The sequence below is a fragment of the Poecilia mexicana genome, unplaced genomic scaffold, assembly GCF_051168715.1.
Source record: "Poecilia mexicana isolate PSO_F unplaced genomic scaffold, ASM5116871v1 scaffold_15, whole genome shotgun sequence".
Classification (NCBI taxonomy): domain Eukaryota; kingdom Metazoa; phylum Chordata; class Actinopteri; order Cyprinodontiformes; family Poeciliidae; genus Poecilia; species Poecilia mexicana.
The window spans coordinates 12,610,235-12,634,350 of record NW_028263384.1 but is presented as its reverse complement, the minus strand read 5'-3'; the positions used below and the strand labels follow the sequence as shown (position 1 = coordinate 12,634,350).

Genomic DNA, 24,116 nt, shown 5'->3' with positions numbered 1-24,116 from the left:
CACTATGTAAAGTTGCAAACCCTCATCCTAGCTCAATTTGAATTATGTGGCGAAAGTGCAGCCTGGTATAAACTCTCTCTTTGGTCATTCTAATCTGCAACTAGTTTGCTGAACAGCGGTCACATCTCTGTGGGCTCGCTCTAGATAGCCAGCTCCTCTTGGCAAAGGTTGATTACTCTAAAAACCTGCAGCACAAGGGATCTTTTGACGTTCCTCTGACTTCTCTCTTCCTCAGGTTCTGGCTCGCAGACTGTCACCAGATTCCTGAGACGGTAAGCCTAGCGTCTCAGTTATACCGGGAGCTGATCTGCGTGCCGTACCTGGCCAAGTTTGTGGTGTTCGCAAAGATGAATGACACTGTGGAGGCCCGGCTGCGCTGCTTCTGCATGACGGACGACAAGGTGGACAAGACTCTAGAGCAACAAGAAAACTTCGAAGAAGTGGCGCGCAGCAAAGACATTGAGGTAAAGTTGACTTGCGAGTATTCCGAATAAAGATGAACGCTTGATGCACTCGGATGTAAGTTTAATCAAATTTAAATACACGTTGTTTCTACATTCAGGTTCTAGAGGGGAAGCCCATCTTTGTGGATTGTTATGGCAACCTTTCACCTCTCACCAAAAGTGGGCAGCAGCTGGTTTTTAACTTCTTCTCTTTCAAGGAAAACAGACTTCCTTTCAACGTCAAGGTATAAAATGTTTCCCGCTTATGTGTTTCCTGTTTTGTGCTTGAAGTTTTTTGGCATGATTGCCAAATCCCAACAAACTCCATGAAAGTAACACCATAACACTTGACATGAAGTTCATTGCAACATAAGCGTTTCTGTGCAACATGAGATGATGTAGTGCACTGATATAGCAAAACAAGCTTAAAATGTTTCTGAAAAATGTAAAATTACTTGTAGAAATTAACTTTCGTGATATAAATACAAACTTTTAACAGTTACCATCTGCCATCCAGAATTCCTTTTTATAGTACGTAAAATCAGGTGACGGCAGTTCTTTCTCGTCTTTTCATCCTCCACAGGTTCGAGATGTAGGCCAGGAGCCGTGTGGCCGCCTCTCCTTCCTGAGAGAGCCCAAAACCACCAAAGGCCTTCCACAGACAGCCATATGCAATTTGAATATCACACTGCCTACCCACAAGAAGGTAGCATTGCTATATTTGTACTTTTCATCCTGTTACACCATATATCACATCATCTAAATGTAAATGACGTTCCCAGACAGAGAGCCTCTGAAGCTGAATTAGTCCAGACTTGACTGCCTGCTGCTTGTGTCTTATTTTTCAATAGTGGAAAAGCCTGTGCCAGTCATAAGACCCCACAACGTACACACTGAAGCACACATGCACACCGTGCTTTGACCTGCTGCCTGGCTCAATGTGGGCAGTCCAAAAATAACGCAAAAAAAAAAAAAATCTGTATGTTTGTTGTGGCATTGGTTGATCACAATAAACTGTAATTATCTTTTTTGCTTTTGCTTTAATTGTTTTGCTCTTTGTTTCATTTATTAACCCCATAGATTTTTTCTGATGCCTTTTGTTGTTTTTGCTGCTCCATTCTCATCCCCTGACTTTTATTTCTGCCTCCCGCCCACCACCCGCTCACTATAACCTCCCTGCTACCCATTGTGTCATCTCTCCTCTCCTCTCCCGCAATGCATCTTGGAATTACCACAGGATATGGAGTCTGACCCTGATGATGAGGTAAACATATTCTTCATCATCACATGAAACTGCTTCTTCTTGGTCATTCTTTATGTTGCCTTTGTTGCAGAATCTGGGCGGGGGGGAATATGTGTGCTGCAGATAGTTTGTCTCTGTGCAGTTGCCCGAGTCTGTCAGATGCTGCTAACTGCATTTTTTTTTTTTTTTTTTAGCATAGCAGCGACGTTTACAAAATAACCCTATGCACTGCATGAGTGAGAATGGCGATTGTTTTATTTAGCCAAGATTTCTTTTTTTGTCCGCATCCCAAGCCCAGAGGATCAAAATGCTGTGCCACATCTCGGCTTGTTGTTCATCCCCTTGTCCTCCCCATACACCTGCAACTTTGCCCCATTATTCCAACTAACTGCTCCTCTTAGATATGATGTCATATTTGTCAGCTAAAAACAAAACCGTAACTCTTGATATTTGTCCACTTATTTCTAATTTACAAGAGAGAGCCTATTCTTGGGTTACGATTAAGAAAAAAAAAATCATTTGACAAGGTGAGTTATATAAAAAGAGAGGAATCATGGTAATGTTAGCATACCACTTAGCTAACTCCAAACAGTTTTATATCGGCAGGATGCAGGTCTACTGAAGAGTTTGTAGCCAGATCTGGCAGGCCAATTAGCTTACAAAAAAACGATAAAGCTAAGTCGTTTTCAGGTGAAGTGTCATTGGAATGTCAGAATTGTAAAATCACATCTAAAGGGCTTTTAATTTACTGACAGGAGGAACTTATTTTACACTCATTATTATTATTATTTGCAAATTTTAAGTGTTACAGGACCATTGAATGGCTAACCAAATTCTAACAACGATGGGCTATTTTTCTGTTCTGCTAACAAAGTTTATGTAGTAACCATTAAATTTGACTATTCCAAATAACATTTGAAAGGAAGTTCAGAAAGATGATATTCGGGGGGGAAATGATATTGTAAGGTCTTATTTGAAGCAGATTTTGCTCATTGCTGTTGTACAGTCTTGTGCAGATTCTTTTCCTGTAACTTCATAACTATTTTGCAGCAAGAGGGCACTTAATTTGTCAGTCTTAACAGTTAAATTAAAATAGAATATTAATTTGGTGAAACACTCTAGTCTTAAGTATTACATTTCAATTGTACTGGACACAAATTGACAAAACTACATAAAAATGTGGAAATATTTTCAAAATGTTATTTGGCTTAAAAAAAGAAACGTATAAAATTGTGATTGTACTGGGTAACGAAATGTTTATTTTCCATATTGCCCACCTCTATGATATGATTTTGCCACCTTACCCAGATGTACAAGTTTGGTTGATTAATTTCTCGACAGCCACCTGACGGATATTGTGTTGTCGAACACACTGCAAAGTTTCATGATTAAAATTTTAAACCAGAAAAGTGCACTATTTGGTTTAAGCCTTTTAGAATGTTGTTTAGAGTTTTCATATATTTTTTAACTAAATATGGAATACTAAAGTAAAAAAAAACAACCCATAAAACCAGCCCTAAGCAAAATTAGATCTTGGATCTCAATGAGACAACCTGTATAAATAAAGGTTAAATAAAAATGAATAATAATTTCACTATAAATATCATTGCAAAGATTTAAAAAAACGCATAAACTGTTGGGGGGAAAAAATATTCAACATGCTCTTTAAATGTATAGAGGCATTATTTGTCAAACTTTGTAATTCCATCCACGGTTTCAACACTGTGGAAATCACAGTCCATTGGTAGATTATCAACATGTTCTAATCTTTGACAGTCTAACATCAGAATACCTCACAATCTTGCATCAGTATGACAAGAGTTACAATAAATTGGCAGAAAATGTAGTTATTGGTACATATTTTTTATTTTTTTAGATCACTAAACAGTTTTACTGTTTTATTTTCATCAGATAAATTCATACAAGTTCCTCATTTTAACAATGAACTGAGGAATACCTTTTTAAATGAGTGTTGTTCATCTTCGCAACCAATGTTTCATATTATCCACAGTAAATCTGCAGTACCTCCTTGTGTCATTACTAACCGTCTGTACAGCATTTCTAAACACAGGACCACAGCTCTACTTTGTGTCAAATTAATACTTTTAAGTTAATTTGATAGATGAGAACCAGATTTAATTTAATTTTATGTTAAAGCTCCTTTTGTTCTTTTTTTTTTGTTTGTTTCAGACTGAAAAGCCAGAACGACGTCATACCTTTGCATCCTTAGCTTTGCGTAAGCGCTACAGCTATTTGACTGACCCAGCTGCGAGTGAGTTTCCGATTTTTGCTTTATAGTCATTTTTATTTAGCTTAAGATGGATATTTAGTTGTAATTTTAATTAGTTTTATTGCCTATAGTTTCTATAATTTGGTGAAAATGTCACTCAGAAGCCTATGTACAGAGAAAGATCTATATATGACATGTTCTCACCTCCAAAACAAGTTCACTAATCATTTTTTCACCACTCAACATATGCTCTTCTGTCATCCTCCATTCCTCAAATATTTGCATGGTTTTTGTGTGTTAAGCTTTGCTGACCAACCCCATGTTGAAAAAAAAAAACAAAAAAAAAAACGGTCTCTTTGTTTCAACTGTTTTGTCATTTTTACATTTGTGGAAGCACTGGGAACTGACATGTTTATCATTCAAACTTGTTTTAAGTCATGTTAAATAAAAATGTTCTGTTGAATTGTCATTGTTTTAGTAGCCATTGCATCTTTTATTGGCTTTATGATTGTGTGCGGCTGTGTATATTATTGTCAAACAGGTTGCACTTTACACCAATTTGATTCCCCTCATATAGCAGAGTAAAAATGTAGCATATACATTTTTTTACTGAAGTTTTAAAAAGACCAAAATAAATGGCTTCTTAATTGTCGGTGAAACTCAAAACTGACTTTGAAGTCAAAAGTGACATTTTATTGCAAGTTAAAATAGACACAAGTCTCATTTGGTAAAGTGCAACTTCTTATTCAACAAATTGAAAATTAATAACGTAAATCTTTTTGTGAGTAATATACACTTGTGGGGTCCTCTGGCATTGAATATATAACATTTGAAAAGATCCACATTTTCTTCTAAATGACACTGTTGCTTCGAGGCACACACTGCAGATTAGCACATGAAAAGTCAATAGAATTGTAATTTTATATTTTTATCATTTCATCTTGTAATCTGTATCATATGTCAAGCATTCTTATTCCTGCTCCATTCTGTATCATGTATAGTTTTCCATTGAATCATCATTACTTGGCATAGGAACTTTTCTCATATTGATTGTGTAAAATTTTGACTTTGTTGCTGTGTGTTCAATCCCCTTTTTGACTGACTCAAATTTCTCTTTCTGGTTTTTGTTGTTTTTGTTCCATTATTTTATGTTAATTTTGTGTTAAATTTCTTATTGCTTTTCATTTAATTTTTTATTTATTTATTTAAATTATTGTTGAAGAAACAACTGATCGAAGCCCGCCGAGAACACAGCCTTCTGGCTACCCTCACAAACCTGTCTTTTCAACAAGATCTTATCAGGCGTGGTCGCCTGTTCCTGTCACCGGCCCTGGCCAAGCCAAGTCTGGGTTTGGCTCCCTCTCCAGCTCGTCATCAAACACGCCTTCTGCCTCTCCCTTAAAGTCTGTCTGGTCCATCAACTCTGCCTCTCCCATTAAGACCAACATCCCTGGATCACCTGCCTCCTCTGTCAAATCAGTTAGTGACACGGCCTCTCCCATCCGATCCTACAGATCCATTTCGTCTCCGATAAAAACTGTAATCCACCAATCCCAGTACCCTGTCCAGGTTGCCCCCAGCCTCCTGGCTTCACCTGGTAAAAGTGCTTCAGACCCTTTGTCCATGAAAGGATTAGCAGCATTGACTTCTAGGACCCCTATAACGTCGACTGGAGGAGGAAGCCCTTATCTTGAGAGAACGTCAATGGGCCTGACCCCACCAACCTCTCCCAAATCTTCTCTGAGCATGTTCAGTTCTCCCCTGCCATATAAAACTATTTTGGGAAGTTCAACTGGTACAACTCCGTCCTCCTCACCTATAAAAACAGTCCCTGGTCTTACATCTGTGCGCTCCCTTGCAATGGATTCCACTGCTCCTGTAAGAAACCTGTTCTCCTCCCTTTCATCGCCTCATAAATCCAGCAACTCTCCGAGTGCTGCCGCTCTGATTAACGGAACTGTGTCACCTGCACAGTACCGCTCTTCATCACCGACATCTCATCTCGCCAGCAGCCTGCAGGAAAGAATACAAGCAACAACCAATGCTGCTACAACCAGTGTTAATGCGGCCTTTGATGAGGTTGAAAAGACGTTCAATTCTTGCTCTGCAGGCTACGGCACCCTCAAGTCTTTGTCTTCATCTGCCTCCTCCTCGTACCAGTCCATTAGGTCATCGGCTTCTGGTTCCCTCTATCCCTCCCTGAGATCCCCTCCCACTGTCACCACTGCTGTAACTTCAAGTACAATGACTGTTCCGGTGTACTCTGTGATTAATGTGGTCCCAGAGTCCGGGTTGAAAAAGAGATCTGAGGTACCCCCCTCAGTTGCTGTCCTTCTGTCACCAAGAAAAAATATTCCTTCTGACATGAATGTTCAGTCCTCCTTTGTCAGAACTCTGTCCCCTGTCAAAGCACCCCTGTATTCGCCTGGCATCAAATCCAACACAGCATCACCATTATCATCAAGCCAAGAAATTCTGAAGGACGTCGCTGAAATGAAAGAGGACTTGATTAGAATGTCAGCCATTTTGCAGACAGAACCAAACTCTACAGCCAGCAAAGGGTTTCAATCCGATTCGCCTAAAGAGGTTAAGATAGAGGACGAGGAGCCATATCGGATTGTGGAGAAAGTAAAGCAGGACTTGGTAAAAGTAAGTGAAATCCTGACTAAAGATTCCAGAAAGGACGGTAGAATTTCTCCTGCCAGAGGTTCATTGGATGACATACATTTCTCAAAAGTCCAAGTTGAACAGCCACCAAGCAACTGGAGTTATCCACCAAGATATGAGACAGTAGTTTCTCAAGCAAGATCAAAACCCATATCTGACAGAGATTTCAATCTGTCCAAAGTGGTTGACTACCTAGCCAATGATAATAGCTCTTTTTCCAAAATGCATGACACAAAACAGAAAGCTGATGAAGGAAAAAGAGAAGCAGAGGGTAAGGAGAAGCAGAAACGAGTCCTCAAACCAACTACAGCAGTTCAGGAGCATAAGCTCAAAATGCCTCCTACTACCATGCGATCTTCCCCATCAGAAAAAGAATTAAGTAAAGTGACTGATGCACTTTTTGGTGGAGACACTGTGCTGGAATCCCCTGATGATATATTCCACGAGCAGGATAAAAGTCCTCTCTCAGACAGTGGGTTTGAAACCAGGAGTGAGAGAACGCCATCAGCTCCTCAAAGTGCAGAAGGCACAGGTCCCAAGACTCCTTTTCAGGATATCCCAGTTCCACCAGTAATCACAGAGACTAGAACTGAAGTTGTGCATGTCATCAGAAGCTACGAGCCAGAGGACGACAAACAGCTTGCAATGGAAGATGTAGATTCTGTTAGAAACATTGACTCAGATTTCAAAAAGCATCAGACTCCCTCTCTGTCAACTCCAGATCAGAATAAATGCCATTCAGTAAAATGTAGCCCTGATGAAGACCCAATGGGGAAGGGAATGAGGGTTAAAGAGGAAACTCACATCACAACCACCACTAGGATGGTGTACCACAAACCACCTGGCAAAGAAGCACCGTCCGAGAGATGTGAGGAAACTATGTCGGTGCATGATATCATGAAGGCTTTTCAGTCAGGAAAAGACCCCTCAAGAGAGCTAGCTGGACTGTTTGAACACAAGTCTGGCAATGAGGAGGTTTCACAAAGATTTCTTGAGGACATCAACTCCAAACCCAAGGTTGAAAGAATAATTGAGGTTCACATAGAAAAGGGTAGTAAAGCAGAACCAACAGAAGTAATAATCAGAGAAACAAAAAACCATGCAGAGAAGGACATGTATTATTACCCAGGGAGTAGACAAGACGACGATGAGACAGAGGAGTCACTTCCAGTGTACCTTGAATCCCCTAGAGTGAACACACCTCTGTCACAGGAGGACGACAGTCGTCCTAGTTCTGCTCAGCTAGTGGCAGATGACTCCTATAAAACATTAAAGTTACTTAGCCAGCAATCTGTAGAGTTTCATGAAGACGACTCATCAGAGCTTAGAGGAGAATCATACAACTTTGCTGAAAAAATGCTATTGTCTGAGAAATTTGATCAGTCTCATTCAGACACTGAGGAGTATCTCAGAGATAGATCTCGATACCACTCACCTGACAGAAGCACTCCCAGTAAGGCTAGGTCACCTGGGCCAAGGACAGAGTATGTATTTAGGTCATCAAGAAATGTCTTTGACAAATCAGGACGAATGGCTAATGTTGATGATAACTTTGACAAACTGACACTTTTGCAGTATTCCTCAGAGCCTGGTAGCCCAAAACAGTCTGTTTGGATGCGTGTGCCAGATGAAACGCAGATTAAGGAGAGAGATCAGTCTGAATACGAGGACAGAGTCGATAGGACTGTTAAAGAAGCAGAGGAGAAGCTTAGCGAGGTATCTCAGTTTTTTCGGGATAAAACAGAGCAGCTTAATGATGAGCTGTCATCTCCAGAGAAGAAATCTCGCAGACCAGATTTCAGGGAATCCCGATCTGGGCCCAGTTCAACCCAAAGTAGCCCAGAGAGGTCACCGTATAGGACTGGGGGTAGTGGGGAGGAGTGGAACAGAGAAAGGTTAAGAGACAGATTTGGCCCTAGTGATAGAAAATGTTCCAGTCTACCCAGCAGTCCTGAAAGAAGAGTATTGCTCCAGTTAAGTGACAATGACCCGAGAAAGCAAGGAGATGGAAAACTACAGGGAAGTGCTGGTGATAGTCCAAAATCTTTTCAAATGTCTTCCTCCAAAGTTAGTGCAGTCAGGCTAAAATTTGAACAAGAAGCTCAGAGGCAAGATAGGGGAAGTTCAGGGAGTCAAAATCAAAACCCTCCAATCAGAAAGCTCCAGGAAACTAGACTACCTGTGTATCAGATGTTTTCTGGCTCTAGTTCTCAAAAAGCACCTGACAGTCCAGCAAACCAAAGAAAATGCAAAGAGACTGAGTCAAATAAGTCATCACCCAAGCATGAGACCAGTGGCAAAGATCAGGAAGAGAATAAGTCGTTCAAAACATGGGAGAGACAGGGCTATGGGCAGTGTAAACCTCAGTCCCCAAAACTTTCCAATTATTCAGCTCATGATTCCACAAAAGATTGCAGTAGTGATTCCCAAAGACAAGAAACAACAAAGAAAATAATCTATACAGAGTTTGTTGTCAGAGAAAGTCCGAGTACCAACGATGGTCTAAAAAAAAACTCGGAATCGCAAATTCCTGTAAGAAAATCGTCTAATTTTTCAGAAAACCACAAATCCACCTCTTTAAAATTAGATGAACCAAGTGAAAGACCAGGGCCTCATACCCCTACTTTAGGTAGAAATCGGTTACACAGTAGCTCTGAATCCAATAGGTCTACTCGTGGATCATCCTTAGGGAAATCCACAGTCTCCTCAGAGAGTAACCAGTCAAACGTAGTTTGTAATGGCGTTGATGATGATGATGATCAAGTGCAGTACTTGGATCAAGCAACTCCTGTAGTTGTGACTGAGGGTTTCAAAGATATTAAACCCTTGCCAGTGTATGTCAGCATCCAAGTAGGAAAGCAGTATGAGAAAGAAACAAGTTCAGGGCAGCTGGGGACATACAAAAAGATTGTGAGTCATGAGAGCAGGACAGTGCATGAAACAAGAGGCGCAGTTTACAGTGTCAAGCAAAAACAGTCTCCTTCTCCTCAAGGAAGTCCAGAAGATGACACTTTAGAACAGGTAACTTTCATGGACAGCTCTGGGAAAAGCCCTGTAACCCCTGAGACCCCAAGCTCAGAAGAGTTGAGCCTGACATCCCGAACACCAGACTCTGTGATAGGTTTTATGACTAGAATGCCAAGCACTATTCCAGAGGAGTCTGAGGAGGAAGATGGAAAGACCTTCATCTATAAAGAGCCCTTAAAAGCAAAACCCAAGCCAGCCTCTCCAGAGAATCAAAGTAAAAAGCAGGAAGGAGAAAGAGGGAAGTCAAAGGAGAAAAGAGTCGCTTATATAGAGTTTCCGCCCCCTCCTCCATTAGAGGCCGAGCAGTGCAGTGCTGAGAAAAGGTCTGGATGTACTTCCTCTGAAACAGAGACAGAGATGATGGAGGTAAATCTGCAAGAAGAGCATGATAGACACCTTTTAGCCGAGCCTATCATTCGAGTCCAGCCTCCTTCTCCTATTCCCCCAGGGGCTGATAACAGCGACTCTAGTGATGACGAGTCTGTCTTCCATCCCGTTCCTGTCAAACAGTACACCTTCAAAATGAAAGAAGAAGGTGAGAAGCGTCAAAAACACAAAAAGTCAGAGAAAAATGGAGCTAAAGAATCTGGGGTTAATGGTGGAAAGGGAGAGGATGCTGAATTGGAACAAAATGGAAATGATCAGTCCATCACTGACTGCTCAATAGCAACAACTGCTGAGTTCTCCCATGACACAGATGCTACTGAGATTGACTCTTTAGATGGATATGATCTTCAGGATGAAGATGATGGACTAAGTGAAGACCCTAAAACATCAAGTTTGTCCAATGATGGGAAAGCTACTGACCGTTCATTTAATCAGTCCAAGCTTGAAGTGATAGAAGAGGAGAAATGTGAGGAAGGAAGTGACAGTGGAAAGACTAAAAGTGGCACATCTGGCACCAAAGCTAGTGGAGAAAAAAAAGACTATACCCTTGAAGGAAGACACCCGGATAGGAAGAGCTTTGGGGAGAACTATTTTGGATACCAAATCCAAGATGAGCTGAATTCAACCTTTAAAACGGTTGCTACCAAAGGTCTGGACTTTGACCCTTGGTCAACAAAAGGGGTTGATAATGAAGGGCTTTTTGAGTCCAAAGGAAAAGAAGAGGACCCCAAACCTTACAGTTTGTCGGCTGAAGAAAAATCACAGGCTACAACACCTGACACAACCCCTGCTCGAACACCAACTGATGAGAGCACACCGACTAGTGAGCCTAACCCCTTCCCTTTCCATGAAGGGAAGATGTTTGAGATGACACGCAGTGGTGCTATTGACATGAGCAAGCGGGACTTTGTTGAAGAGAGGCTTCAGTTTTTCCAGATTGGTGAGCATTCCTCTGACCCTATAACAGGGGAAAAGGGGAGAGGGGGAAAGATCCTTGGGGTACCTTCCTCTCAGTCGAAAACTGGGGAGAGGTCCACAGTAGATGGAAAGATGACAGTTGTAGACAATACCTTAGACAGCAGCAGCACTAGACCAACAACACCAGCAACAACTGCAGCGAAATACAACCCTGCACAGCCTGGCAGTGACATAGGTTGTGCCGTTACTGATATTCCTGCCTGTGAAGCCATAGCTGAGACTGCCTCTTCATGCACAATCACAGCCTCTAAGGTTGATTCCAAATTACGAACTCCTATTAAAATGGGCATAGCTGCCTCTATAACTGTGAAAAAAGACTCAGGGGATCTCACAGACTGCAAAGCTGAGTTATCAGAGGGTCAGGTGGTGCCAGAATACATTAGCATAGAGGGTCAGTGTTCAGAGAAACAGTCTAGCAGTCATTCTGAGCTTAGAAAAGAAAAACAAGATTACCCATCTGAAAACTGCAACAACAATAATAACCTGGAATCCTCCAGTGTCCAGGCCAACTATATTCAGTGTGGCAGTTTAGTGTTTAATTTGCAGTCCTCCTCTGAGCCCACCTTACAGAAAGCTAGCAGGATAGAAACTCTGTGCTGTAAAGATAAGAACGAGAGAGTAGAAGTGCCCAGCGGCAGTCAGGCTCAAGAGCGGAAGACCGAAACAGTTAAAGAGAGTGAGGCAAAGCAGCCCAAGTCGAGGCTTCCAGTCAAAGCATCAGGCTGGTCATTTCACACACAAGGAACTGCCATTGGGAAGCAGAAACCCAAACAAGCAGTAGCAGGTGAGGTCAGGAAAAGAGGAGAGCCAGTGATTGCCAAAGTAGAGCCTAGGTCAAGGATACCAGTCAAAGACGTTAAAAAGACTAGTCCTGCTGCTACAGCTAGCTTACCTGTCTCAGTTCGTATTACCTCACACCCAGTAAAGACACTGAATACAGGGAGAGCAGCCATACAACTGCCCACAAGGCAACCACAGAAGGACAGGTATCAGTTCAGCAGTGTCACCAGTGAGGGAGCATCTAGACAGAACAGACAGGATAACCCTAGTGAACTTTGTAAGCGCACCATTGAATACTTTAAAGACATTAGCGGGGAGACGCTAAAGTTGGTGGACCGCCTGTCAGACGAGGAGAAAAAGACGCAAACAGAGCAGTCGGAGGAAGACAGCACCTCCCGAAGCACCTCTCTGTCGGACGCCTCCCAGCCTTCCCAGCCCTCCCGCTCATCCAGGTCTGGTAGAGGTTCGAGGGCTGAGGCCGGGGCCGCGTCCGTAAGGGCAAAGGTGGCGACGACGGACAGGGGTTCCGGCAGTGAGAGGAGCAGGAGGAGTAGGCGGACTGGTGGGAAGGAGGGCAGTCAGGGACTCACAGGGTCTCGAACACCTCCCATCGCGGAGATCAAGCCTAGTTTGTAAAACTTTCACACTATGTTTAAAATACATCTATATATTTAAATTTTTTCACTTTTAGTTGCATGACATTTTTGTGATCATTTATGGATTGACTGGAATGCCTGTGGCGTGTTTACATATCCTCGTCAAAGCAGTAGCTGTCATTTAAATTCCTTTTTTTTTGTCATTAATGTACTGTGCTGTCAGTGTTACAAATTTTTCTGTCCTCCCCTCCCCTCTTTCAACCTTGTTAAGCATAAACCCGTGGGGCTAAGCATGCCAGTAAAAGTGTCAGATCACTGGCACAACCAGCCCCATGTTTGACAAACTCCCTGGTCTATCTGTCTATTTGTCTGTGCAGGGTGGTTACTGACTTGTTGTGGTAGTTTGTTGTAGAACTTCTTACGCAATTGTCGTCGAGACTAACAAGTGTTTACAAAAAACTAAAAAAAAAAAATAAATAAAAAGTGTCTATGCATGGTCACATTTTTTAGATTATAGATTTGTAGACCTATAAGCCTTTCATTATATTTTTTTGTGTAGTTGTCATGACAGTTACTGCCTGCTTAGAGCATACATACCACAAACAGTCACAGAGCACCACTTACCTTATTGACACATCTAAGTCATAATGTCTAGTAGAAAATATCTTTTTCTTGCCATCTTGAGCTTGAATGTGTTGATGTGATAAATATGGCTGGTAAATTTGGCAAACACTTGGCTTTAGTCAAGTAGTTTGAACACATTTTTAAAACTTTCTAAATTTTGGAAACCTCATAATAACAGACTTGTATGCAAGTGGCCAGAAAAGGAAATTATGTCATGTTTTTCTCTCACATTAGTGAAAGCTCAGGAAGAACATGAATTATTGTAATGTATTGTTATTCTTTTATCATCTTCAGGTCCCCAAAGTCCTTGTGAGCGAACAGACTTGCGCATGGCTATCGTTGCAGATCACCTGGGGCTCAGCTGGACAGGTGAGAAACTTGCTGTAAACATTTAAAAAAATAAACAAATTTGAAAATCACTTAATGTGCAATTATATTACTAATTTAATTTAAAAAGTGAAACTCTTTTACTGTGCAGATTCACATATGAAGCTAATGAAAACTCAAATTTCTGTTTTTCGGGAGTTTGGAATATTACATTAAAAAAATAAATTCTTATCAACAGTGTAATCCATTTTTTTTATGCTTAGCTCAGGTAAGATATTTTTAATATTGTCCGGGAGTGGCTTCCCATTAGGGATGCCGCAGCTGTAGCTTATGTCCTGTTTACAGCAGTGTGTGAACAGCCAGCTTCTTTATCACTGACCTCTCCTGGCCTTTCGTCTTTGTGGAAACAGTTATTGACTGTCTGCTAGACAACTGTCGACTCAGTAGTCTTTTTTTTTCTGTGATGTTGTTGTTAATAACATAACATAAATTTATTAAAAATACTTTTTAATTGGTCATATGTAACAATCAGATTTTCAGAGAAGCTGCATTTTGAACCATAGTCAGCTATGTTAAGATATATTATTAGTTAAAACGTATCACTCTGTGTGTAATGCATCTTTACAGAATATTAGGTTATCCTTTTCTATCCACTGAAATAAATGAACTTTTCCATAATAATTTAATTTGGTCAGTTACATTCACACCTCCTCTGCTTAGTTTCCCTAAAGAAATTCCTCTTTCCTTTGTTTCGCAAACTGTGTTTTTTGCTGCCATCTTCAGGTTTTCTGAAGCCAGACGCCTGCATTATTTTAATTCAATGCACGTTTTAGCTAAATCGCAATGTCTACAATATACTCAGTTATTGGTTGACCTCGAGGCATGTTACTTGGTGCTCATTTTAAAACTAATGTGGCTTTTCTAGCGTCTAAACTACTTAAACACACCTAGTAAATAATAGAAGCCTAGCAGGAAGTTAGTACTCTTATGTTGCTTTGACAAATGGAGGTATGCAAAATGTGAAAGAGCCAAAAAAAACAAAAAACAAAAAAACCTATGAATATAAAACAAATATTTAATCCATTTTAAATATTTTATTTTCACAACTAATGTCAGAGCCTTTCTCTAATCACAGAGCTGGCTCGAGAGATGAACTTCACAGTGGACGAGATCAACCACATCAGACTTGAGAACCCTAACTCTCTGACAGCACAGAGCTTCATGCTACTTAAGAAATGGGTCAGTCGTGAAGGGAAAAATGCCACAAGTAAGTCTATTTTTATACATGAAAACATTACTTTCTTCTACAGTCAGGACTGGAAACTGACTTATCTTTTTCACAATTACTTGAATTTAAGCGTAACCCTCAAAAGAAATATTCTCACAAGCTTTTGTTATCCATTTCCCTGCTGCTCTCCTTTCTATCTCATTTTGTATCTGCTCTGAAATGTAGTGTTCAGATTATACTTTAACTGATAACATACAAATTACTAAGTGGCTTACTTTTGCTGACGTTTATTTTTCATGAATATATTATGGTTTTTAAGTCATTAAAAAAAGAGTTGTGGTTTTTTTTCTCTTTTTTCTTTCTCCACAGCGGATGCCTTATCTGAAGTGCTGACCAAAGTCAATCGGATGGATATTGTGACTTTGCTGGAGGGCCCAATATTCGACTATGGTAACATTTCAGGCACGAGATGTTTTGCCGATGATAACGCTGTTTTCCGGGATCAGGCTGATGGTAAAGCTTAGCTCTACTAGCTGACCTCTTACCTCTCCCTGCTACCTTTTCCTTTGTACAAAATGCAAATATCTCAAGTAGATATTATTACACTAAGATTTGTACTTTGGACAACTGGGTCCTGCTGTTTTCCAAACGCTTTGTTGATTTCTGCAATTCCACAGCACATATGCCATTGAAATAAGTATAATAAACAAAGCTTGACATTATCTTTTACTTTAAAAAATGTATATTTAAACTTTTTAATGACTCTTTGACTTATTCTAGGATGTTTGTTTATTTAAATTAAAATATCCTTGTTCACCTCAATAAGGATCAACAAGGTGAATCCAGTTGTCCCAAATAATAATTTTTACCGATAGAACCCTTTTACAAATGCATGCTTACTCTAAACTGCTTTAGATGTTGCTGATTTTTGTCCAAGTAGAAATTAACTTTATAGAGTCTGCCTTTCTCCCTCTATTGTACCTTGTAGAAGTATTCATTTCTGTTAAACTTCTCATTTTGTCACATTACAATCACAATGATATGTATTGGGATTTATTGTGATAGATCGACACTAATTGTGCCTAATTATGAAGTGAAAGGGGAATGTACATGATTTGCAATTCTTTTAAAATGAAAAATCTTAAGTGTGCTGAGCATTTGAATTCAGTCTTGACTCTCTTCTGAACAAAATTCAGTGCAGCCAATTGCCTTCAGGAGCCTAAATGAAGTAACGTAGAGTAACTGCAGAGATGTATGGCTTATGTCAAAGAATCTACTGCTGGATCATCAACTCCATAGATCCAGTTCATGCAGAAAAGTGGCAAAAAAGAAAGCCAATACTGAAAGAAAAGCAAACATGTGGAAGACTGTGCTCTGGTCAAACGGGACCAAAACTGTCGGTGGCAGCATATTGCCTTGTGGATACTTTTCTTCAGCACGCACAACAAAAAAGCTGGCCAAAGTTTATGTGAGGATGGATAAATTGCAATCCTCAGAGAAAATGGTTCGAAGGTGCAAAAGACTCAAGACTTGAGCTGAGCTTCACCTTTTGACACAACCTCAACCCTAAACATACAGTCAGAACTAGAAATGAGCAGTTTCTAGTAGATATTATGAAGTGCTGACCAAAGTCAATCGGATGGATGTGTGTGTTAGAATGGCTTAGTCGCAGATTAGACCTAAATACAATTGAGCACCGGTGGCAAGATTTGTAGATGCTCTCTATCTAAGAAGAATAAGGGTTAAAAACTATTCATGGCATGCTGGTTAAGACATAACTTCAACATACTCACAGCTGTAATCTTAGCCAACACTTTAATTTGCGAAAAGTGTTGAAAACCATGTATTGCTGGCCTTTCACTTCACAACTAGGAACAACATTTATTTGGCAAATCAAAGAAAACGTGTGGAGGTTTGTGTTCGCAACATGTGAAAAAGTTTAAAGGGTGTGAATACTACTACAAGGCACAGTTTTTAGTTTGTTTCTCCTAGTCATCCTCCAGTTCCTCTGAGCCTTCTTTGGATAGATGAGAGAAATTCTTCCTCCTTGAAACCAGACTGCCTCCTCCTGCATTCCCTTCACCTCCCCGCAGTACTACGAGTCGCTGATAACGGCACAAAACTGCTCTTAACTATTTAAGAGTCATCCACATGTGCTTGCTCCTGAATACAACATCATGCATCTTTTCTGTTGCATAATCATTATTTCACAGCACTTTGTTCTTCCCACCCCCTCTTTCTTCAATTCCCCTTTTGTTTTGCCCTGTATGTCCTCTGCTATTTTATTTCTTCGTAGTGTGTGTCATTATACCCTTAACTCCTAGAGGCACTGAAACGGCTTACATCCTGCAGACACCGAGTCCGTATTTCCCTACACCGACGCCAACTCCTCCACCCACTCCCCTCACACCTTCTGCGGCAGCTACCTTCCGTCCCTTATCACCACGCCGATCTCCGAGTTATGAGTCGTCCATTTCGCTCAAAGACTTGGCGCCTCCTACACCGTTGGAGCTACCACAGTCTAACTGCCCCCACTCTCATTCCTTGCGTCCCGTTCCTCAGTGGCCCTCTTCTTATCCATGCGAATTTTCCTTCTTCCCCCAAGTTTCCTCTCCAATCCCCCTGATCACCTCACCTTTACCTACGTCCCCTGCACCTTTCTCCCCATCAGGCTTTTCAGTCTTATCCCTCCCAACTTCTCCCACATCGGTCCCAGCCTCCTCCACATCTAACACATCCTGCCCTGTCGCTTTACAAGCAAACACAGCCTCCCTCACGTTATCCGAATTGTCTTCTGACTTGTCCTCTCAGACCACATCTTCCTTAAAACCAGACCCCAGTCCTACAACCCTTACCTCCATATTTTCTTCTCATGACCTATCTCAGCCCATTACCACCCTAGCACCCTCTCCCAGTGACTCTGCAAGCAAAGAGTCATTAGTTGCCCAACCGTACTCCTCGTCCCGGCCTGCCTCCCCTCTCTCCGTATGTACCCTTCCTCCGATTTCCCCCGCCGGGTCCCGTTGCCCCAGCCCTGCCCCTTCTTCTCCTCCTTTGCGCTCCCCCTCTCCTTGTCCTGTTTGCCAGTGCAAATGCATGACCTCAGTCAACCCGCCACCCGCTCGAACCCGCTCAGATCCTTCTAAGATGGAACTTTTTATTTAGCTCGCTCTGGTTTGATCCCCCTTTCCCTCTGTCCAACCCTTCCTTCCTCACATCTCTCATCTGTCATCTGTGTCATGTGAGCATGTAACACAACACCCTGGCAAATAATGTGATCTTACACTTACCACTACCCACGCTATGATTCATGTAACCTCAGGGTGCAGCTTTATCATCTTATCTCTCTGAAACTGTAACAGTCTGAAAATCAGAGACTGTACCACTCTGTATTTGTGATAATTTTCTAGGATAGAAATATTTTTTTTCTGCTTCTATTGAGCAAATCCATGGTTCTCAAACTCTAGCACAAGAATCACTTGTGAGAAATGACCTGCTTTCATCGATGCTTATTACAAATTCTGATATTAACTTTGCAGAATTAGATTTGTCTTAAATGTCGGAGCAGGGAATGACGTTACACCTGAGTTAAGAGCATTCTGGTTGTGACTTCTCATTTCAATGCTGGATTGCTTTGTTGACTTGTTCAGCACTTTTGTCAGTTTCTGTTGTTTCCAAAGTGCTCTATCACGTGGAATTTAGTTTTATTTATTTTTTTTGGTAATTATCATCAGTAATATAATCTGACACCAATCCTTTGCACTCTATCATATGTGTTCAGTTTACTCATTGATATTTCACGGCACCTTGTTAAACCATCAGAAGTGGTAATAAATAAGTGCATCCATGTTTCACTACATTCTACATGTGCGGCAGCTATATGAGATACAAAACCTCTTAGTGAGGCTTGACATTCCCAGAGAGAATAATGACGTAAGAGGCACTGTTGTTTTTTTTTTTTCTTTGTTTTATTTACTGGGAACTCAGAACATCAGATTTTCCAGAACAAAGTGATCGTTCCAATTTTTGCAGGGTGAAAATGAACATGCTAACGTAAGCAACGGAGGGAACCGAGAACAAGTGCCTGTTCAATACGTATGCTGCGTTATTTTTACCTCTATCATTGCAACTTGGCTCTGGGAAAGGCACTGATTCCCAATTAACAATATTTCTGTTCCTAGTTTAGAATCCAGTGAATTCTGCTGATTAGTAACCTGATCACTTAGCATATCATGTTGCATATCAGTAGGGGTTTCCTAATTTAAATGCTAAGTGACCTTGCTAACAGCTCTTTGAAATATGTGCTAATAAGCATGCATTTCTCTGCATTATGTTCTTTCAAACACTGATCTCTTGGCAAATAAGTTAGAAGACAAATAGGGTTTGGTAATACGTAAGTGAAGTGACCAGGCTAACACTTAGCCTGACGTATTTCTCTGCATTTTGTTGCTTCAGTCACTGTTGAAACATGTTATCATAAGGAAGAAACAGAAATACCATCAAAAGTAAAAAAAAAAAATAAAAAAAAAACCGTTTTGTTTTTCTACTGCAGCTATCACTATTATGAATAGCTGTCATATTCTATTCAGACATTGGACATTGGAATGTGGCTGGGTGAAAAATGTCAGACTTTCCTCTGGAAATTGAAATTTTTAGGGACCTCTGTGCATTTTTCCAAATTCAAACCTGGAAGTTCAAAGTTCTAACTATCTATAATTAAAGATGCATGTGCAGAGATTCACGATTAACTATACAAATATGCATTATTGAACCGCATCCCTTAACTATTTGGACAGTCCCATTGTGCCAGTTTGTCTAAGACAAAAAAAGGCTGATCAAAGTCCTGTTATGACACCGTTTTAAATTGTCAATCCTGTTGATGGTACTTAAAACAACTTGGTATTTAATGAGGTGGTACTTGTTATGAAAAGTTTGAGAACCAATGGAGTAAATACTTTACACACACATACTTTGCAAGAAACAGTTTATAAAATAACATTCGTGATGCTTTAATTGATAACTTTTACACTTTTATTACTGAATGTATTTTTTTTTTTTTACATTGATTTGCCATTCTGTGATTTTATACCATATTACATCTCAGCTAGTGTTTGGTTGGATTCTTGCTTTGCACTAGAGTCTCTATGTCATTGTCCATGTCACATGGTTTTTGGATTGGGTTTTGTGTTTTTGTCTGTGTGTGCTTGTGTCGTGTTCTGTTGTGGCATGCTTCTGTCGGTGTCTGTACATTTGTCATCCTGTCGCCTACAGATTATCAGAGCATTCTAGCCGAGCTGCAGTCCCCTGCCGCTCTGCAGCCCAGCCCCCACTTCCTGGAGCCTGAACTCCCTGTCACCCCCAACCCTTCCCTTGCCCAGCATCAGCATCTCCATTACCCCGAACCAGACAACTCTTGCAATCAGCCTCAGTTCGCGGATTGGAGTCCAGTTATTGATCCTTGTAGTAAAGAACCAGACAGCCCTCCTAAGAGTCCCCCCAGGCCCTGTGAGCTTGCCCTGCCTGCCCCAACCTTTGATCTTCCTGACCCACTTCCTCCTAAGGTCAGAAAGCCCCACATTGCTTTGAACGACCAGCTTCTTTTGAGTGAAGAGGAGGACAGACCTTTTCAAGAAATGGAGCCCACCCTCAAGCCCAGATCCCAGTCCTTTCCAACAATGTGCGAATTGGACATCGACATGGCGTTCTCTACCTCTTCTCCTTCGCTGTCATCCATGTCATCGATAACCCCGTCATCCCCTGATAGATCATGTATAGGTACGCGGTTGGGAAACACCTCAGATGGGGCACAAGAGGATATAGGTCAGATAGGCGGTCAAGTGGAAGTGAAAGAAGAAATTGAGAAAGTGGTTGAGATTGTTTCGGCGCAGTTGGTAGAGAGGAACGGATTAGTAGAGAAGTTGGTAGAACAGGAATTGATTAAAAATGTGGAAAGAAAGTGTGAGATGGTTGCAAAAGACTGGTCTCAGCTGGTAGAAGAAGGGATCATTTTGCTGGAACCGAAGAGGTCCGTAGAGCAGGATAAAGATAATGTCAATGAGCAACGCAATGACGTTCGAGATGGGAGTAGAACAGCAGCACGTGAGGAGGAGAAGGCTGAAGATGAACACAATGTATTAGTGCAGCATGTTAGTCTAGCAGATAAAGTAGTCAAAGAGGCTGTTGGTCAATCGCTGGATGTTGGGGAAAGAGTCCAAGTGAAGGGAAAAGTGGAAGATCCTGAGTCAGAACTGCAGTCTAAAGATGGACAAGACATCTGTGACACATTAGAAGGGGCAACAGAACGCCAGACTTTGTCTGACCTTTCCCCTCAAGCTTGGGTTGAAGCGCTTGAGCAACTGGAGCTCTATGAGTCTGGATCCAAAGAGAAAGAAGAGGAGGAGAGAGGCAGAGAAATTTCAGAGGAGGCATTAGGATCTCTGTTGGAGGAGGTGAATAAAGAAGGCTCAGAGGAGAAGGAGGAGGACGAAAAGGTGACTCAATCCAGGAATCAGGAGAGACTTGAAGAAGTTGAACACGCAGAAAAAAACATATATTCACTTTCAGGATGGCACAGCGACTCATCCAGTGTGAATGTTGAGCCACCGACTCCGGGCCGCAGTGTCAGCTCAGACTTGCTCGACAAGCAGGAAAGGTACAAGTGTAACACAACAGAATGGCACCTTAAGTACGACTTAAAAGGGAAAGAAAAAAAAAAACACCCACTGACTTTTTTAAATGAAAATTTGTTGTTTTTATTTTTTTTACCCGACAGTCAGGAAAACTCTAGTGAGTCCATCACCTCCTCATCTAGAGCTGAATCAGGGAGGTCCAGACCTAACGGTGATAACTCGAAACACTCACCTCAGGACGCCTCATCAGACTCATCTAACAGCAGAAAAGACGGGACGCCAGTGTCGGAGAAAAAAGTTCAGGTGATGTTACAATAAATAATATTTGTTTTGGGAATCGTGCAAAAGGATTGCAATGAAAAAAATTTTCTTCACCTGATGGAAGTTGGTTGTGGCTTACAGCTAATGAAAATTAGGTTTCTAAAATAAATAAAATGCAACATAAAACCAGCAAAATGTGATTTTCATCCATAGATGTTATAGTACAGGATTGTTATGGGCTACACAAATGCCCGACTTGTCAGATGTCCATTAGATAATATGTGACGGATGGCTGGAAAATAAACAGAAATAAATACTTGAAATATACCACCTGGGTGTAATGGCACTATTTATGAGTTTGAGAATTACTGAAATGATTCATAATTTGAGATGCTCCTATATACTCGGTTTTCTTGTTCAATACAGAACCCAGTAAGAGTTCAGTGAGGAAATCTACAAAATGTTTCAAATGACAAATTTGTGTATGTGTTTTGTAATCTTTTAACCCATTCCTCCACATCAGGTTAGTGTAGATTCTGGTTCAGAGGAAGAACAGACTGTAACCACCAGAATCTACAGGCGGCGTCTCATTATAAAGGTACCCTGAAAGCCTGGAGTCCAGGCTCGGCGGGCTTTGGTTTGGTTTACTTTATAGTTCCCCGCCTCATTCTGGTGTGCGCTCTGTAGCTTTGGTCTCTATCCCGATAGGTTTTCCTCCCTGTTTGTGTGTCTGTGTTTTTAAAGCAGAAACATTAGAGCACATGCGTCATCGGTTGTATTAACGCCAGTTTTTGACTGAGGACTAACTCGGGGCATTCTCGTTTTCTGAGGTTTTCTTCTAGCGTGGTGTTGGTGATGGATTATTTCACTTCTTTTTGTAGCAGGAATTGAAGTAGAATGATTTGCTAACCGCAAACACTTACAGGGAGAAGAAGCGAAAAACATCCCGGGCGAGTCTGTGACAGAGGAGCACTACATGGACCACGATGGTAACCTCATCAGTAGAAAAGTAATGTACAACGTTCATTCGGACGTATCGTTTATCTCTCTAAATCAGGAGAGAGTGCGTACTGTTTTTCTTTTTAGAAGGAAACAGGAAACAGCAGATTATTTATCCCATTGCCTTTCTGCCTTGAGCAGGTGATCAGGAAGGTAATTCGGCGAGTCTCAACTCCCACTCCAGAAAACCAAGGCGGTGACAGGTGGCACAGTGACCTTCACCACAGTCCCACTCAGCAGGATTATGGGTCAGAGGTTGGCACAAAGATAACCCTTTAATTATTTTTCCTGAAGGGTTAATCTACCTGGGTGTATGGATTTCTGAGGTCATAATCTGGGGGGGATCTAACTGCTGATTAAAAGCTTGGCTTAAAGCTGCACTGAGCACAAACAGCTTTTAACACAACTATAAGGCACACATTTAATTGACTTTAAATGGCTTACAACATCTTTTTGTTAGTAAGGTCTATTTTTCTTTTTTCTGGTAACAGCCATGTAGAATCACAGGTTTAAAGATGGTGTACAAAATTGACATTATCATCCATATATGGCAGTGGCTTCCTGAAATTGTGACAAAAAAAAGTCACAAAAGTTGTGTGTGAAAATATCTAAGAATTAAAAATTGTTTTAAATTTTTTTTTTCTCCCAAACTTGTTGCAATTACAAGTAAATAAAAAGCATTTCTAAAAAAGAAAAAGGTGCTCAAGTCTGTTTGTGTGCAGCTTTAAGGTAAACAAGAATCAGGTTATCAGGTTCTTCTTCAGTTCTGCAGGGTCATTATTGTTAATTGCATTAATATTACTGTCCTCATTATTTCATCTCACGGGGATAAAATGCTTTTATGTGATATGCAGCCTTGCATGCTATATGTGAATACAACAGAGAATGCGAACCCCTTTGCTCCTCACTGTGTGTGTTTTTGCCGTTTTCTTCTAGCCTAACCAGTTAATAACGATATGAGTGCTGTGACTTTGTTGTTTCTAACCCTGCTCATAATCTGTTCTTTTTTCCTTTCAGGTACGTAGCTGGTGTGCTGTTGGTCATAATTGTTTATTTTCTGTAGCGCAGCTATAACTAACCCTTTGCTTTGGATGAAAGCACCATGAAACCAAACCCTTTAGGTTGAGGCCTTCGTGTGCTGTGGTGTCTGGTGTTTTTCTATCTAGTTCGAGGTTTCACATTGATGTTGAGGTCGCATGCTGTTAAAGGGACGGAGACGTTTTAATTAAGGAGATTTCTGTGTGTTTGTGTTTTTCAGCCGGGGGATGGAGCGAGGAAATGCAGACGATCAGGGGACAAAAAGCACCTCTCGTAGGGATGGGTTTGGTTTAGCAGGTACATTAAAATACAGTCTACCAATAAAAGGTTTTTTTTTTTTTTTTTTTTTTACAAATTTATATAATCTCATCTGTTATATATCCAACTTATATCTCTATTATGTAATCCTTTTCCCTTTCATATTTTACTGCAAGTAGGTTGGCATGTAGTAACAGGAACCACAAGCTTTGTTTTTAGTCCAAATTGGATATCACGGTTTATGATGGCACTAAAATAGACTAACTTTGCATTAATATTGTTATCACTGGTTAGGATGCGTGTCGTGAATAACATCAGATGTCTATTTAATTGACTTTTATTTTCTTTAGCAGAAGTTGAGGCTTTAGCAGCTCCTTGTCAGACAGCAGATTTGTGTAGTC

At 40.9% G+C, this 24,116-nt stretch overlaps 2 protein-coding genes across 2 annotated transcripts in view; both read left to right on the top strand.

Moving 5' to 3' along the window:
- The window catches only part of LOC106914045 (uncharacterized), a 127,243-nt gene that overhangs the window by 99,573 nt on the left and 3,554 nt on the right, over positions 1–24,116 (top strand). The window contains exons 32-45 of the mRNA XM_088013097.1: positions 236–464; positions 563–688; positions 1,027–1,149; positions 1,681–1,707; positions 3,877–3,958; positions 13,270–13,344; positions 14,438–14,569; positions 14,900–15,043; positions 19,802–21,182; positions 21,303–21,462; positions 21,944–22,018; positions 22,346–22,429; positions 22,561–22,667; positions 23,678–23,754. Coding sequence (XP_087869223.1) covers positions 236–464; positions 563–688; positions 1,027–1,149; positions 1,681–1,707; positions 3,877–3,958; positions 13,270–13,344; positions 14,438–14,569; positions 14,900–15,043; positions 19,802–21,182; positions 21,303–21,462; positions 21,944–22,018; positions 22,346–22,429; positions 22,561–22,667; positions 23,678–23,754 — 2,822 coding nt within the window. The remainder of the gene's footprint in view (positions 1–235; positions 465–562; positions 689–1,026; positions 1,150–1,680; positions 1,708–3,876; positions 3,959–13,269; positions 13,345–14,437; positions 14,570–14,899; positions 15,044–19,801; positions 21,183–21,302; positions 21,463–21,943; positions 22,019–22,345; positions 22,430–22,560; positions 22,668–23,677; positions 23,755–24,116) is intronic.
- LOC148155311 (ankyrin-3-like) lies at positions 5,126–12,834 on the top strand (the record flags this gene model as incomplete). The annotated part of the gene is made up of 1 exon (XM_088013238.1): positions 5,126–12,834. A coding segment is annotated over one exon (7,266 nt), but the record flags the coding sequence as incomplete, so codon positions are not given.